Genomic DNA, 14,544 nt, shown 5'->3' on the forward strand with positions numbered 1-14,544 from the left:
GAGTAGATATATCTGTATGGATGTGGGTGTGTGTGGATTCTGCAGCAGGGGTTTCATGTGTGTATGATTTGCCAATTGTTACTGCGATGTACTTTCTTTGTATTCAGTGTGATTAATCCTCGCGTCAAGTGTATTTTCCCATTTCTTCCCATCTGCGCTCATCTCATTCCCACTGAAGGATGTCAAATGAGTCCAGTCCCCTGGTTCCCTCAGTCAGGTCTGAGAGGAAACAGCTCCAACTTCAACTCCTACGCTGAGGGGAGGACTTCATCTGCTGAGTGTGAACTGAGCAGAACTAATATTAACAAAGGCTCAAAGCTCTAGATACTGATGTCCAAGCTTATTAGGATCTGTCAACATGTTTGTGTTTGTGTGTGTGCGTACTTGTACTTGTATAACTGTGAAGACCAGTCATAGAGCCATAGACCACACAGAATAAAGGATTTTGATTCCAGTCCTCACAATTTACAAGGATTGAGACTTAAAATACGGCTTTTTATTAGGGCGAGGGTTTGGTGAGGGTAAGGGGCTGACAAATGTATCATGCCAACGATTGTCTTCACAGAGATGGAAGCACAATGTGTGTGTGAATGTGTCTTGAGTGTACGCGCGCTCACATCACAGAACCCCCGGAGACTGTGCGGAGACACATCTTCGGGCCTCGGACCCCCTGCCAATGCCGCTTACTGCAAAACCACTTCCCATCCTTTAAGATGTGACATTCAAAGTTGGCTTAACAGCTAATTAGAGAGCAGCTAATTTATTCCCACAAGTATTCACTTTGTATTCATTTATGGAGATATGAATGGAATATTTGCAAATGAACGTCAGCGATTCAAAGCGCTGTCACTCATTGAAGGGCCGGGGACGTTTCTCTGCGCCCAAAAAAGAATGGGAGATGGATAGGAAGGAAATGAAAGCGATCCATGTAGGGTGCTTAGCATTCTCTGGCAAGTGATTACAAGAAATAGAAAAACGGAGTCGCGTCACCGCAGCTCCATTGTTTTTCTTGTGGCCTACTTTGTTAATCCACGCATTCTTCTTTCTCAATTTACCATAATCTAGAAAGAACCGGGGGAAATGTGTGGCAATTACCATGCTGCATGCCGGCTGCCATGTTTCAAGTGTCCACATCGTTCAATTTGCCAAACTGAAGACTGCAGAGAAATATCAAGAAACTTTTATAGTGTGACCAACAAACGTGACACTCCCACTACCAATATTTTGATTTTGCAGAATCACGAGCAGAACCTGTTTTCTTCTCACTGACGAGGATTAGCTCATAATTCTGCCCTCGTTTTTTTCCCAAGAGTTGTTGATAGTACTCTTTGCTATGGTGTTCACGTTCCAGCTTAGCTGTTACCCACTGTGCTGCATTAGGAGAATTAATGAAGTTTTGATGCGCTTTGAAGAAAATGGTGTTGAGTTTTGGGCTGAATTGATTATGATTATGCAGAGATGACAGCCCATATCAAAGGTTAGTAGCTTTGCTATGCACCAGCGCTGACACTAAAAAGTAAACAAAGGATTTAGACTGGAAGATGGCCTTCGTTAATTAGCAACTCTCTGCGGATCCGCTGCCTAGCGCGAAGACGCTGTGTCGGGATAGACACAAATTGTTGGATGCAGGAATTAAAACGAAAAAAAACTGGTACTAATTGCTTTTCTTAAAACCAGTTTAAATCACTCTGTTGTATATTCACACAGCATCCTCATGGTGAACTTGTCCCCTACTTGGCCCTACTTTTAAACAAAAAAAAAGAAATATCTGCTGCCTGTAGTCTACGTGAAATATTCAAACACATCTACATAACATCACTGCCCGAGTCATTTAAAACTGTTGAAGAATGGATGATGCTGCTCTGCCCTCTGCTCCCCCCCTCAGCAGAGAGTGGTTTACTGCCAGGAGCAGCAATAGGTCACAGTGCTCCTGCTGCAGTTTGGAGAGCAGCAGGGGTACGTACTGCATGTACCGTTTGTCTCAGGGCGCCATCATTACAGCACGGTAAAGGCAAATAAGCCCAAACTGTCCAAAAGCTTTTTAGTCAGCAGCTACAATTATGCAGCATTTATGAAAATATATGTTTTTTTTACTGTGGTGCATTAACATGTAACAACTTCATCTGCAAATCAGAGAGAAATTAGTGTTGCATTTAAACAAGGTCTGCACAAGATGAAGGGCAGTTTTTGACTTGACAGTTGTTTTTCTTATAGAGGATTAAAATAGTAAAATATCCACAAAAACATTTTCCACATTGACAAATGTTTGGACTTCATTGTTCATCAAAATATTTATGAAATTCAAAAGGCGCCATGTAAGTGCTTTATACTGGTCGACAAATATACAGTTGAATTTTATTGTGGGTTTTCTTACGATTTAGACATCACGGATAAAGATTAGAAAGAAAATAAAAAACTTAATGTCGCAGGTTTCTAAACAAAATATATTTGTTACTGGAATCTGGCTGGTGCAGCAGTGTCTACACAGAGAGGTGTAGCGTGGGCGGCACATTAGTAAGCAGCAGCAGTCCCAGTTCTCCCTCTGCATCTCTGCAGGTTCCGCTCAGGCCCAGTACCGTGTTGTAGGTCACCTACGTTTTGGAAACACTAATTGCATTCATAGGAATAAACTTGAAGCGTAAAAATATGCTGCGGGTCACATTGACAGGGTTGTAGCGTGTAAGACGGACGACTAAGAAGCGCGACTCCTTTTCTCAGTCGTCACGCTGCTCCACTTCTCTCTGCTTCATTATCTTTATGCATCGGGTCTGTTTTTGCTCACACTGTGTCTCTGAAGAGTGAAAGTCATTTGTTAGTGTACAAAAAACGTCTATATTTATCACGAGATGACATGACATTAATACTTGATGATGCATTTCATTGCTGTTTACTGTGGCTTTTTACTCATATATAACAAAACTTGTTTGTGTGTCACTTCCTTCTCAAAGTCTGTGATGGAGAAGTATTGCAATTGTTTCCCGTCTCCTAGTATTCACCAATGTTAACCCATTAACATCTAAGACACATATGAAACCGTACTTTAAAACCTAAGACAGTTGCCTTTTTAATGTCAATCGTTGCCTGTTCCACAAACTTCATGAATGTTTTTTAAAAATCTAAAATATCAGCAGACTGAGTCTTGGTCAGCAGGTCAGCAGTTACATTGTGTGGGTCTGAATTTTCTTTTCTTCAATTAAACTCTGCTGTGATCTGCTTCAATCATCAGCCGTCGTCTTAAACGCTTCTTCTTTGCAGGGAAAGGGCGCAAACAATCAAACTACCTTTCTCAAAATGTATTTCATCAGTCATGTGTCTTGAAAACGATGACATTCTTTACCAGATGCACTTAAAGGAGAAGCATGCAAACATCACACCTGGTCTTAAGTATAGACGCATATGTTGCATCTGGTCTTAAACCAGAACTGCATTTGGCAGGACATTTAAATCTGTAAAGTAAAGACACAAACTATTTCCACAATCATCATACATGTGCTGTAAGGAGTTGAGCTCAAGCTGCTAAACATGAGCCACAACATTCTCCACCACTATCTGCAATAAAGGCACATAAATGCCTACAACTTAACATATACGCAACAAATATATCAGCAAAAACTACTCGAAACAGAATTTGAAAAGGTGGCTGCTGAAGAAAGGAAATGTGATCCCCAGCAGAAGTGTGACAGAGCCGTGGCACGACTTGAATGCGATGCAGCAGCATGCGGTGGACATGGGTAAATGTGACGAGGAGGGGAGATGCCAAGAGGAGTGATGCAAAGTTCCCTCTCAGTCTGAAAACAAGGATGCAGACTCGCTGTAAAGATGACAAGGCAGAAACAAACAAGAATAACAAGAAAAAGGGCGAAGAAAAACTGTTTCACTTCAATCAGCAGCCGCCTGCTTGTCTGGTCTGACAGATGATCTCGGGGGAAGAGAGGAGGCACAAGACCTCCAGACTATAAATTCAGGTGGCCTTAAATAGCTACGATAAAGAGTAAAAAAAAAAAATCAAAAGCCTAGGGTTTAAAATTCATTATATCCTTTCATTCTGCCCCAGTTAAATCAAGAATGATATACATCCATAGTAAAACCAGAAGACTGTATTTTTTCAGAAGCAAATGCCCGATTCCCATGAACCTTTGAATGGCATGTTTCATAGGGAAGGTCAATACCATGACCACTTTCTGGCAAGATTTATCTCCTCCGACATGCAAGCAGAAAAGGTCACGTCCTCTTCTCCTCCATTGCTGCCCCCCCACCGCCCCCTCAGGTTCAGTGACAGTGGACAAGGGTCACTTAAAGGGAGAGAGAGTTGTAAGTGACACCCACACGGAGACGACAGGCCTCTGAAGGCGAAGGACAGAGAGAGAATGAGATTCCGAGGGTTTCAGGTGCACGGCACATGCTATTGTTAATCTTTCCTGAAGTCGATTTCCTCTGGCGTGTGGTTGCATCATAGGATGACACACACGGAACAAGACACTGAGGGAGAAACTCTGTCTCTTCCTTTCAACGCAATTTATTCAGAAGAAGGCTCTTATTTCTGATTATGTAGAATTATTTTAATAAAGCGCTGCGTTTCTTGATGTCATACAGCACTTTCATGTGTTCTTCATCTTCAAAGGCGACCACATAATGAAGAGGCTTATTAAGGCTTTGGTATTGATAAATCAATCATTCTGCCATGTTCTCACATCACAGCCAATTCTCCTCGTCAGACTCTAGTTACTTATTAATACTTGGCATCAAAGCCCGAGTTTAAAAAGCACAAACAATCTGCTCTTGAGTTGCTAGATTGCTTTGACTCAATTTGAGTGTAGTGGGGAAATGTGTCCACCGTGTGTACACACCGACACACACACACCCCTGACTCTGTTGTGTTTGCCAGGCACACAGACCTTTGCTCGTCTTTTTCAGCGTGAGAATTTACTTTATTAACACGAGCCAGCCCTTCGTTTGTTGTTTGCACCGCGTGCCTGTCGGTATGCCCCCCTGCCTTATTTCTCTTTTGGCCCTTCGCATGGTGTGTAAGCACAAGCCAATCCCTCTGAGATGATTTTTCTCGCCTCCATTTCCAGGTCCCAGCATGAGCAACGCGCCTTTGGTGGTGAGCCATGTGCAAAGCCGCGTTTAGTAACTTGATCAAGGGACTGAGGTACAGTCCTCTGAAGCAAAGAGCATTAGCGGCGTGAAGGAACGACTCTGGCAAGTCAACAGCTTTGATATGTAAAAACCTGCATCTGTTGGCTGGCAGAGGCAATGCCACGAGGAGAGAGGTAGAGGGGAATGGCAGACATTCGCCTTTGGAATTGTCACACTAATAGAATTGCAAACGCCAAAATCCCAAGCTGTGACACACTAATGTTCTTAGTCAAACTGACTTGGCATGGTCCAGGGGCTTGAGAGAGGAAGTGAAGAAACAGAGGGAAAGAGAGGGAAGACGGAGGCTGAGAGTGGTGTCCTGTCCTAGATACCACTGTCTGTCACAGTGAGAGTTATCAAGCTCTACTTCGGCACAGATGCACAGGAATCTTTTACCCCAGCTTCCTTCTGCTCCCGCTCACATCCTCCATGACACCTGCCTGATGCAACCATGCGATTGTCCCCCTGAGCGGGGGGGCCTCGCTATCTGACATACATCAAAAAGACACACCGGGATAAAGAGCTACCGTCTGGGCAAAAGTGATGAGCAGAATTACACGATGATTGTTTTTAATTAATTTTCCATCCTGCATCAAGAAGACCCGCAATGCTGGCCCCTGAGGCCCACTCTAATGTGAATCATATTAGAGCGATTCACATTAGCCTAACGCCAGCAAATTAATCTTTTTGCATTGCGGCGGAGCTCGCACACACCGCGTTTGGGGATGGAATTTTTTAATAACCCTTTTATATGGAACAATATTGAATTGACCAGTTGCATCAGACCCACAGCAGGAAAGGTCAGCGGATATGCAGGTTGTAAACACGAGACTTCACACGGTTTGGACAGAATAATTCATAACTTGGTCAATGGCTGAGCTAAACCCATTAGCGGATCACCAGGCTACTCCTCGCCCTGAAGGGTCCACATTGATTATCATTAATTGTATATTTCTGTTCATAAATTCTCCCCAAGTTTTAATAACTGTATGGTAATGCAGACGGTGCTTAAGTTCATTGTTTGATTGCTGCGGCTGGTGCGTGAGGGAAGGAGGGCGCGTCGGTGCGGAGCAGTGTTTCCCTACATTATTCAACACAGGGACTCATTATAAATCAGTTGAATCAGGGTTATCATTTTATATTCCGTATATAACTGTTTGACTTCCTAATGAATGTCTTTTCTTCTATCAAGACTTAATGGTGAAGCGTGTTATGCTACAAAGGAAATTCTCCCTGAAGGATGCATTTGCTTGCATCCCAAAACAAGGCCCTTTGTTTTTCTTTTACACGCCCACGCACGGCTCCTGAACACAGTTGTGAGCAAAATGTGAAATATTTCAGACTGGAGTGCTGCTTTGTCGCGTGTTAATCTGACACATGTCAACAGACCGAGAATACGTGGAGAACAAGGAAAACTGATGTCACACCAGGCATCGGCAGTGGAAACACAGTGCACTAGGCCCTGTTCAGACCTGGTATAGCATCCGTTCTGATAGAATAATCACAAGTAAGTCTGTTCATACCTGGCATTGAAATATATTGGATTCAAAATGTGGTGAAAATCTGTAAATACAAGAGACTGGAAACACCAAAGTTATCTACGTGTATTTAATAAGGGGCTTTCTGCAGAAAGGATCAACACAGGGAGTCTCAGATCTCAGAGTGAAGATGCAGGACAGTCAAATACATGATCTTATATAGGAGGACTAAGGCTATCTCTCTTAGCCAATCCAGGCTGGTTCTGTAGGCGCAGGGAGAGAGCTATCTAAACATAGACAACTGATTTACATGTGTTTCATTTGGAGATAGGCACACATTCATTCAGTTATTTGGGGGTCTAAAGGGTCTAACAGTTTTCAAGTCATATACAGTTCAGACCATTAAAACAGTCCAGGTCATAAACTATTTAAACAGTTTGTATATGTATGTAGAAAGGTCATAAATGCCTACAAAAACGTACTTTCCAACTACAACATAGGTTTCACACATGCTTAGTTAATTTTCCATTACAATAATGAAACTGCAGCAGGACAGGAGATGTCCGTCAGATCTGTACGTCACGCTTCGCACGTTTGTTTGAATCCAAGGATGAATTTTAATACCAAGAGTGATCAGGATCAAACAGCATCCTCTAGTTGTGTATTTCCTTTTCATTCTGCCTTAAACATCTACTCCACCACAGTTCAGAGAGAAAATGTGTTCGCTTTACAAAAGATTCTACATAAAAAACGTGATCCAATGTATAATTCATCGTAAAAACAAAACCAAATGTTCTAGACCTATTTGACTTCTCACCACTTACCCTAGATGAGGCCTTTTGTACGTGTCTTGTAGTGAGTTATTCTGCTCGAGGGGAGATTTCCCCTTCAAACTTCTCAGATTTACATAATAATGAAATTATCCATTATTTGGTAAGAAATAATCCAGTAAAACTGTGTGTAGAAGAGCAAATTGTTTTCCTGTTCCCTACAATCAACTCATTATATCCTAGATTTATCTTGTGGGACTGGACTAAACTCTACATTAAGTAGTTAAACATAGCTCCCCCTCCCCCGGCTAGAGCAGTTAATGCCATTGACACACTGTTGCAGCAATCTAATGCTCAGTGGTCTTTATTTACCTCAGTGGCAAAGCAAACCAGACCTTTATATGGGACAAGCTTCTTTTTATTTCTAGTTTCCCCCTTTCACCATTTTATGCAAACTGCCATCTCCCTCCTAGTTTACCTTCTACCTTCATTAAATATGTTTAATGTCCATTTACACAGCTCTAATTCCACTCTTGATACATGCTTTGAAATATGGCCACATTAAAAAAAACTCGCAGGCTTCCTTTTATAGGTGGGCGTTTATTGTGTTGAGTTTTGTTGACAATAACTTAAAACTGATCCACCGTACAGCAAAGAAGACCTCTGTCCTCATTAATAATGAAAAAAGGTTTTTTTTTACCTTTCGTATATTAGCAAGAATTTATTTGTTAGGCTGCAGCACCTATATTATTTCTTACTCAGTAATTATTTCGACACCCAGGTTATTACCTCAACATTATATTGTGCTTTTAGTCTTCTTTGCGCTAAGTGCTTTTATTTTGATACATAATATATTTTGCTAATAAATATCTGGCAGTTTTACTTCAATGCAGACGTTTTACTTGTAACATAGTATATGTATGTTGCTGTGCTGCTTTCCAACTGTTTTGTACTAAACCTCCACCCCCAAGATTTGCACATGTGAGAGAAGACTAAACAGGAAAGACCAAATAAACATTCAGAAATGCAGGTTACCATACATGCTTCAAGTACGTACAGTCAATTTTACTCTTGACTTTTGCCCACTGGCTTGCATGTCTTTCTCTCGATGCACTCACCTGAAGTGCACGGACGGAAAAGTGAATGCCATTTTGACTGAAGTTGAAGTTTACTCTAAACCAGTCAAGCGGTCTTCCAGAGATGCAGGTGCACGCATGCACACAAATTCACCTCAGCTCCCTCCTCCCTGTAGAGGGCAGCCCACGTGGACTGCGGGGGGGGGGGCTCTCCGAGCCCTCTCCCACCTTTCGAACGCTGCACTAACCAAGGCGAGAGCTGCTCAGGTAATATTACAGAGGACCTTTTCGCTCCTTTCGCCTCATGTTTGCTGGGCAGCTGTTCCACAGGAAGATGCACAGGGTGAGGAGGGTAGAGGCATGTGCCCCTTGTTTAAAAGATGCTTTTGTTACATAAGATATTTTATTTGTTTTTCATTTGCTGCAGACCCCAACCCTGTCTTAATTTGTCTCTCTATGTGAATAGAAACACACTTACTGCAATTTGGTGTAGTGCCACTCAGGGAGGCTGGGGAGCCGGGCTGTGATTCACAGACACAAACAAACCTACAATTTTAATGTGGTAAGTGGAGATTGGGAGTCTCTTGGAGTCACAGATAAGCCACTGGGTTTGGGTGAGAGCCCAGGAAAGGCTTGTTTGAAGGAGGAGCTGATTGCTGTTTCGTTTTTACGCTGATTAAGGCCACTTCACTCTCCACCTCCTGAACAGCATCAGCTGACAAACTTTTTTTTTTTTTTTTTTCTCTTGGCAGATTTGAGTTCACTTTTTCTTTCACCCACTGTGTGACGATTTATTATTTTTCTCCTTATCTCATCAAATGGTGTGTCATTAATAATGGTAGCTGCTGTGTGAATTGCAGGATATGTGATAATTAGCATAGAGGGCAGCAAGTTAAATCCCACTGGTATATGTAGGTGTATATTAGTTTGATCTCTGCTTTTGCACTTCTGGATGACCTGCCCTGCTCTATAGCCTGAGCTGAGGTTAACTCTAATATGTGCAACAGAATACAACTTTAAATAATTCAAGTTGTCTCTTGTAACAACACAGTTAGCACATTCATCATTCAACTCCGCGTTCCTTTAAAAGATTTATTTCAGCATCCTCGCCATATTTTTGTTAAAAAATGGCTGTCTGAAGGTGAAGATAATGACGTTTTGAATTGTGCAATCAAATGTCGTGCTGTACATTTTAATAAACAGTTTGTTTAATTGCATATCCTATCAAGTTCAGAAGGCTCAGTAATTATATTATATTATCTGGTGTGAATAATGTAGAAGATTATGTGGCAGATTCAATCAGGTAATCAGTGATCTGTAACAGATTACATTTGAAAAAGTAGCATCCCCAGCCCTGGCTGTAGCTCCCCGCCTCTCCTTTACTCAGAGAGGAATTATGCAAATGTCAGGCTATTAAGGGGCTCTGTGTCGTTCTGCCTCTTCTCTCCAGTGTTCGCTGTTTTCAAGCCCTGCCGTGACTTTTGTCAAGCATCTGTGTGAGCATGTCAAGAGCAAAGATGCTTAAGATGGGGAAATTATTCCCAACCAATCTCTGTGCGTTCACAGGCAAGCACTTCCATTTTGTCCTCTAGAAAAGAAGTACTACAGATGCATTTGTCCCCGTGCACATGAATCAAGCAAATATTTGACAAATATCCAAATTCAATCCATCCGAACCATTATCTACAGCACTTATACTCTGAGGGAGCACTCTCTGAGTGAGAGCCTCTGAACTTTCTGCAGAGTTTCTCCTGGCGGACCCCTAGTAAACACTTCAGAGGATGTGGAAGTGAGCCGCTGTGAGAACACAACACACCAGGATGAACCAATGAAGATGTCAAGAGAGCTTTTGGTGATAAGGGCTGATGCCTTTCTTTATGTGCTATAAACAAAAACATGTGATCTCCGTCGCCGAATCAATACGCTACGTCCTTCCTCTGTCTCACCCCCCCTCGCCTCAGCGCTCTGGAGAGTTCCGTGTTGTTGTGAGCAGAGAATTCTCTGCTGTGTTGTAAAGTCATCCTCCAGAGAAAGTCCTGACCCAATTGAGCAGACAATCTCCTGAGTTAAAATCTGAGGACAAAGAGGTGAAGCCTGTCAGACAGTGGAATAAGTTATTAATTTTCCATTTTGATAGCTTGAGATGCACTTCGTCATGCTGTTCCCAATTTTCTGTGAAGTGACTGATTTCATTCAGAACTTTGTTCCCGCACCCTTTACCGCTCCCAGTTGTTTTCATGCGTTGTTTTTCATTTATGGCTGAGTAGTATTGACTCTGCAGATGTGATTGTTTAAAGTTGACTTACAATATGCTTAAATCTCACTTTTCTCCCTCTGCTCAATGGACCCTTTCATGTCCTAATGTTGGAGCTTATGTATAATATTTCTCTCCCATTCTGTCTTTGTATGATTCAAATGCTTGTCTTTGAAAAAGCTGTGATTTTCTTACCATGTTGTGTTCTTTGGCCTAAGGTCCGAGTTTTGAGAACATCGCTTTAACCCATTTCCCTTGTTTTCACTTTAATGACATGTCAATGTTTAAGTTTTTAAATAAATGCATTTCTTCTTCTCACACCTAATCCTTGTAGATGTAGAAGTCTGACTGTCTTTTTTGTCTTCCAGATCTTTTTCTCTGTTAATATTTTACCTCAGAGGGTTACAGACAATCTAGTCTGACCGAAAGGGCCCTTGTCTGAATAGTGTCTGGCTCGTATGGTCTTCAGTGCATCTTCCTCCTACTCACTCTTTTCTCTCTTCTCCTTTATGCCCTTTTTAACGACTTTTTTTCATCATCCTTTCATATTCCCATTGCATTGACATCCTTGAAAGACCTTTCTGTCCCTGTCAAACTTTAGCTGAACTCGTCTGAGCCTTTCTGTCTCTTGCACAGACCCGCCGACAGTGGAACCGGTTTACACCGAGATGCGCCAGGGCCTCGGGAGACCTGTGGTGATGACCTGCAGGGTGCTGCGAGCCCACCCCTCCCGTGTGCTGAGATTCGAGTGGCTTCTATCAAACCGGCTGCTCCACGCCGGAGCCTTCGACGCCCAAAAGGATGAGACGGAGTACACGATCCGCAGCCTCAACCGCGACGGCTGGGGGGAGTACACCTGTAATGTCATCAACGAGGCCGGTGCAGGCAAATGCACATTCCAGGTCACAGGTAAAGACTTGTCACATTGTTCTTATTGTTGTAATATATATTATCACACTGTAGACATTTACAGTGACAACACTGGCAGATCACATTTTGAGATTCTTAGTAATCTGAAGGAAGGTTAAAGACGGTTGTCATGAATGCTCTCCTAAAGCCTTCTGATCACCACCCAGTGGTTGGCTGCTGTGTAGGTTATGAAACCTGCCTCCTCTATGTTACTGGATGGGACATGGACCAAATGAATATGTGAAAATACACGTCAACAAGAAATTCTCAGTTTCTGTCATTTTAGGTCGATTTGATTACTGGTATGTGTTCAAGTTTCAATGTTTCTGGTAAGTCTGTTTTAAATTAGTTATTTAATGCTTTAGAAACTGGTTGAAACGTCATGATTGACAGCGAAGACTGACTCTCGATTGGTCGAGCTAGTGTAACGCAGGGCCTGTCTACTGCAGATCCACCCCACAATCACTCTGTGAGAAGGCAGTGTTTATATTAGGGTATTTTGGCTTCATTTTTGGATAGTGGGAATAAGTGGAGACGTGTCGTCCATCGTTATATACAATCTGTGATTAAAAGAAACAAATGTTGACTGTCAGTTTAAAATGGTTAACAAACAGCAGTCCCCTGTGTAAAGACCACTGCTGCTGCAACGGCTGTCAGCTGCAGCTACCTAGAGAATTAAGCTAACATTAGCTCTGTGAGTTGTTTGAAAATGCTGCCACTAGCTCCCTTTTAATTTTTCCAACTTTTACAACAAGAATCCTCTGAAAGGATTGAAATGCATTTGATAACAACATCCAGGATATATTGTAAAAAGACTGATCCTTGTAACGTTTGAAGATGAAAAAAAAAACAATCTGTCTTGTTCCTGTTTTGCAAACTGGGGCAATTGTTGTCCTAGTTTTGTAACTTTGAGGAAAAACGCAGCAGCCGAATCAATTTTCATTCAAACAATGTGAAACCCTTTTTCGGCTGCTTACCTTATTAACTTGGACAAGCAAGGCGGTTGTTAGATGTATGTTTTATTCTTTGTATTCTCAAACAGTATGTTTCACTTGGAACATTGTTTAGAAATCAATGGTGTGTGCAGCTTGGTTGACAAGTTTGAAACAAACAGATCTTGGAGCAGCTTCCACAGAATTTATACTTCACAGTTTTTGTGCAGTTTTTGTGAGCGGGACTCATAATCCAACCAAATGGCTTAATTATAAAAAACAAATCAGTCTTCCAATTAAACAGTTTAAATACAACTACAACAAATTGAAATGTTAACAAACCTTCTGTTTTCTCTTCGATGTATGATAGAGAAAGTGCTGCACTGTCTGAATGTGTGTGTGAATGACAAAACTGTGCTGTGAAGCTCTATATATTTGCAGAAGAACAAAAGAAAAAATTCGATCAAAGAAAACTAGTCAAGCCTGACCTGAACCCGACAGGCGTTTTGTTATTTGGGCTTATTGCAGGACAGGCACATGCAGCATAAAAGATCAAGTAGAGAGACCTGCCAATTGGACCGAGCCCAACCCAAACCCTCCTCCGGTCCTGATGGGTCCACAATGCGGTGTACAAAACTAACTTTTACTAAACCTTGTCCGTCTTGAAGTTGTTTTCCATTTATTCTACTTCTGCACGTCTATAACCAGTTCCCCAGTTAAACAGCTACAGTTGGGCTCCACAAACATACAAAGGTCCTTATTGTTCTGTGCTTCAGGGGTGTGGGAGCCTTTGTATATGACAGGAAATGAATGAAATAAAAAGAAGACTGACAGAAATAACATCATAGATTGTCAGTCTAAATAACAATCGACACATCAATGGGACGTGTCAGTCATGTCGTCTCTTTCTCTGCCCTAAAGTTCCAAAAGCCGTTCTGTCAGATAACACGCACTTGGCCTCTTCCCTCTACCTTTTTTAGATTGCCTCTGTTTTGGGAGTGTTTTTTTCACCGGCACCAAGTGTCCATCTCCTACTTGGTTGTTATGACAGGACCAAATTAGTTTGGCCACGCTCGGTGACCGCAGGAACTCTGGCCAAGGTTTCAATCTCCCAGACCTCCCATTAGAGACAGGAGCTGCAGGGTCACCGGAGGAGTGTTTGTCACTTTGATCCTCTGCCACTTAGGTCGCTCTCCTCTTCGACACTGTCCATTTCTCTCTATCTATTGCTGTCTTCTAATCATACCTTTTCTCCGCTCGATTTTTACGATCACCTTACTTTCTCTATGTCAACGTTGTCTTCCCTTCATTCGTCATCCTTCTCATTTAAAATGTCTCTCCCCTTCTTCCTGTGTGTCATAAATCAGTACGGTGACAGAAGCAGATAGCACCCTCTAGCCATTTGTTTTTCTCAACAGAGCAGGGGTTTTGCCTGCTATTGCTCACCCTCCACTCCCCTTCTTTCCCTTTCATCCTCCATCCCTCCTTCCCCTTCTCTCCCGCCACCGCTCCATACCTCCCTCCCAATGCTCCAGATTCCCACCATCTGGACTCAGTGGTTGCCAAAGGTATGGAGGCTCTTTTAGTAAGCCCCCTGAGTGCATGAGCATGGTGCAGAAAATCTACTTTGGTTCCTCCCATCATCTATGAAATCTGGCTCGCCCTATTCCCCTAACTCCAGCTCTTATTCTCCAAGATTTTTTTGAGTTTTATCCTGAAACCCACCTGCCACAGTGTGATATCCACAATGTTCTGTAGTGTGGTCGAAATAAATCATGTGCTGGAGCGGCAGGTTGCAGCTTCTCTATGACTCATGAGCCCACTTCCAGATGAAGCTCATGAAATATTTGTCGTGGCTCTTACATGAAGGTAGTATCTCGGTTGGCTCACTTTACCGAGTAAAGACAGGTAGACGCCCCAGTGGAAATCCCTTCACCACTCTCTCTCCCTGACTCCTTCATAATGAACATATCAGTCCGCACTTCT

At 42.4% G+C, this 14,544-nt stretch overlaps 1 protein-coding gene across 1 annotated transcript in view; it reads left to right on the forward strand.

The window, feature by feature from the left end:
- LOC133024655 (MAM domain-containing glycosylphosphatidylinositol anchor protein 2-like) overlaps positions 1 to 14,544 on the forward strand; it is a 171,991-nt gene that overhangs the window by 118,456 nt on the left and 38,991 nt on the right. The window contains 1 exon segment of the mRNA XM_061091819.1: positions 11,354 to 11,626. Within this exon segment, the coding sequence (XP_060947802.1) occupies positions 11,354 to 11,626 (273 nt within the window).

Source organism: Limanda limanda, chromosome 18 (genome assembly GCF_963576545.1).
Source record: "Limanda limanda chromosome 18, fLimLim1.1, whole genome shotgun sequence".
Classification (NCBI taxonomy): Eukaryota; Metazoa; Chordata; class Actinopteri; order Pleuronectiformes; family Pleuronectidae; genus Limanda; species Limanda limanda.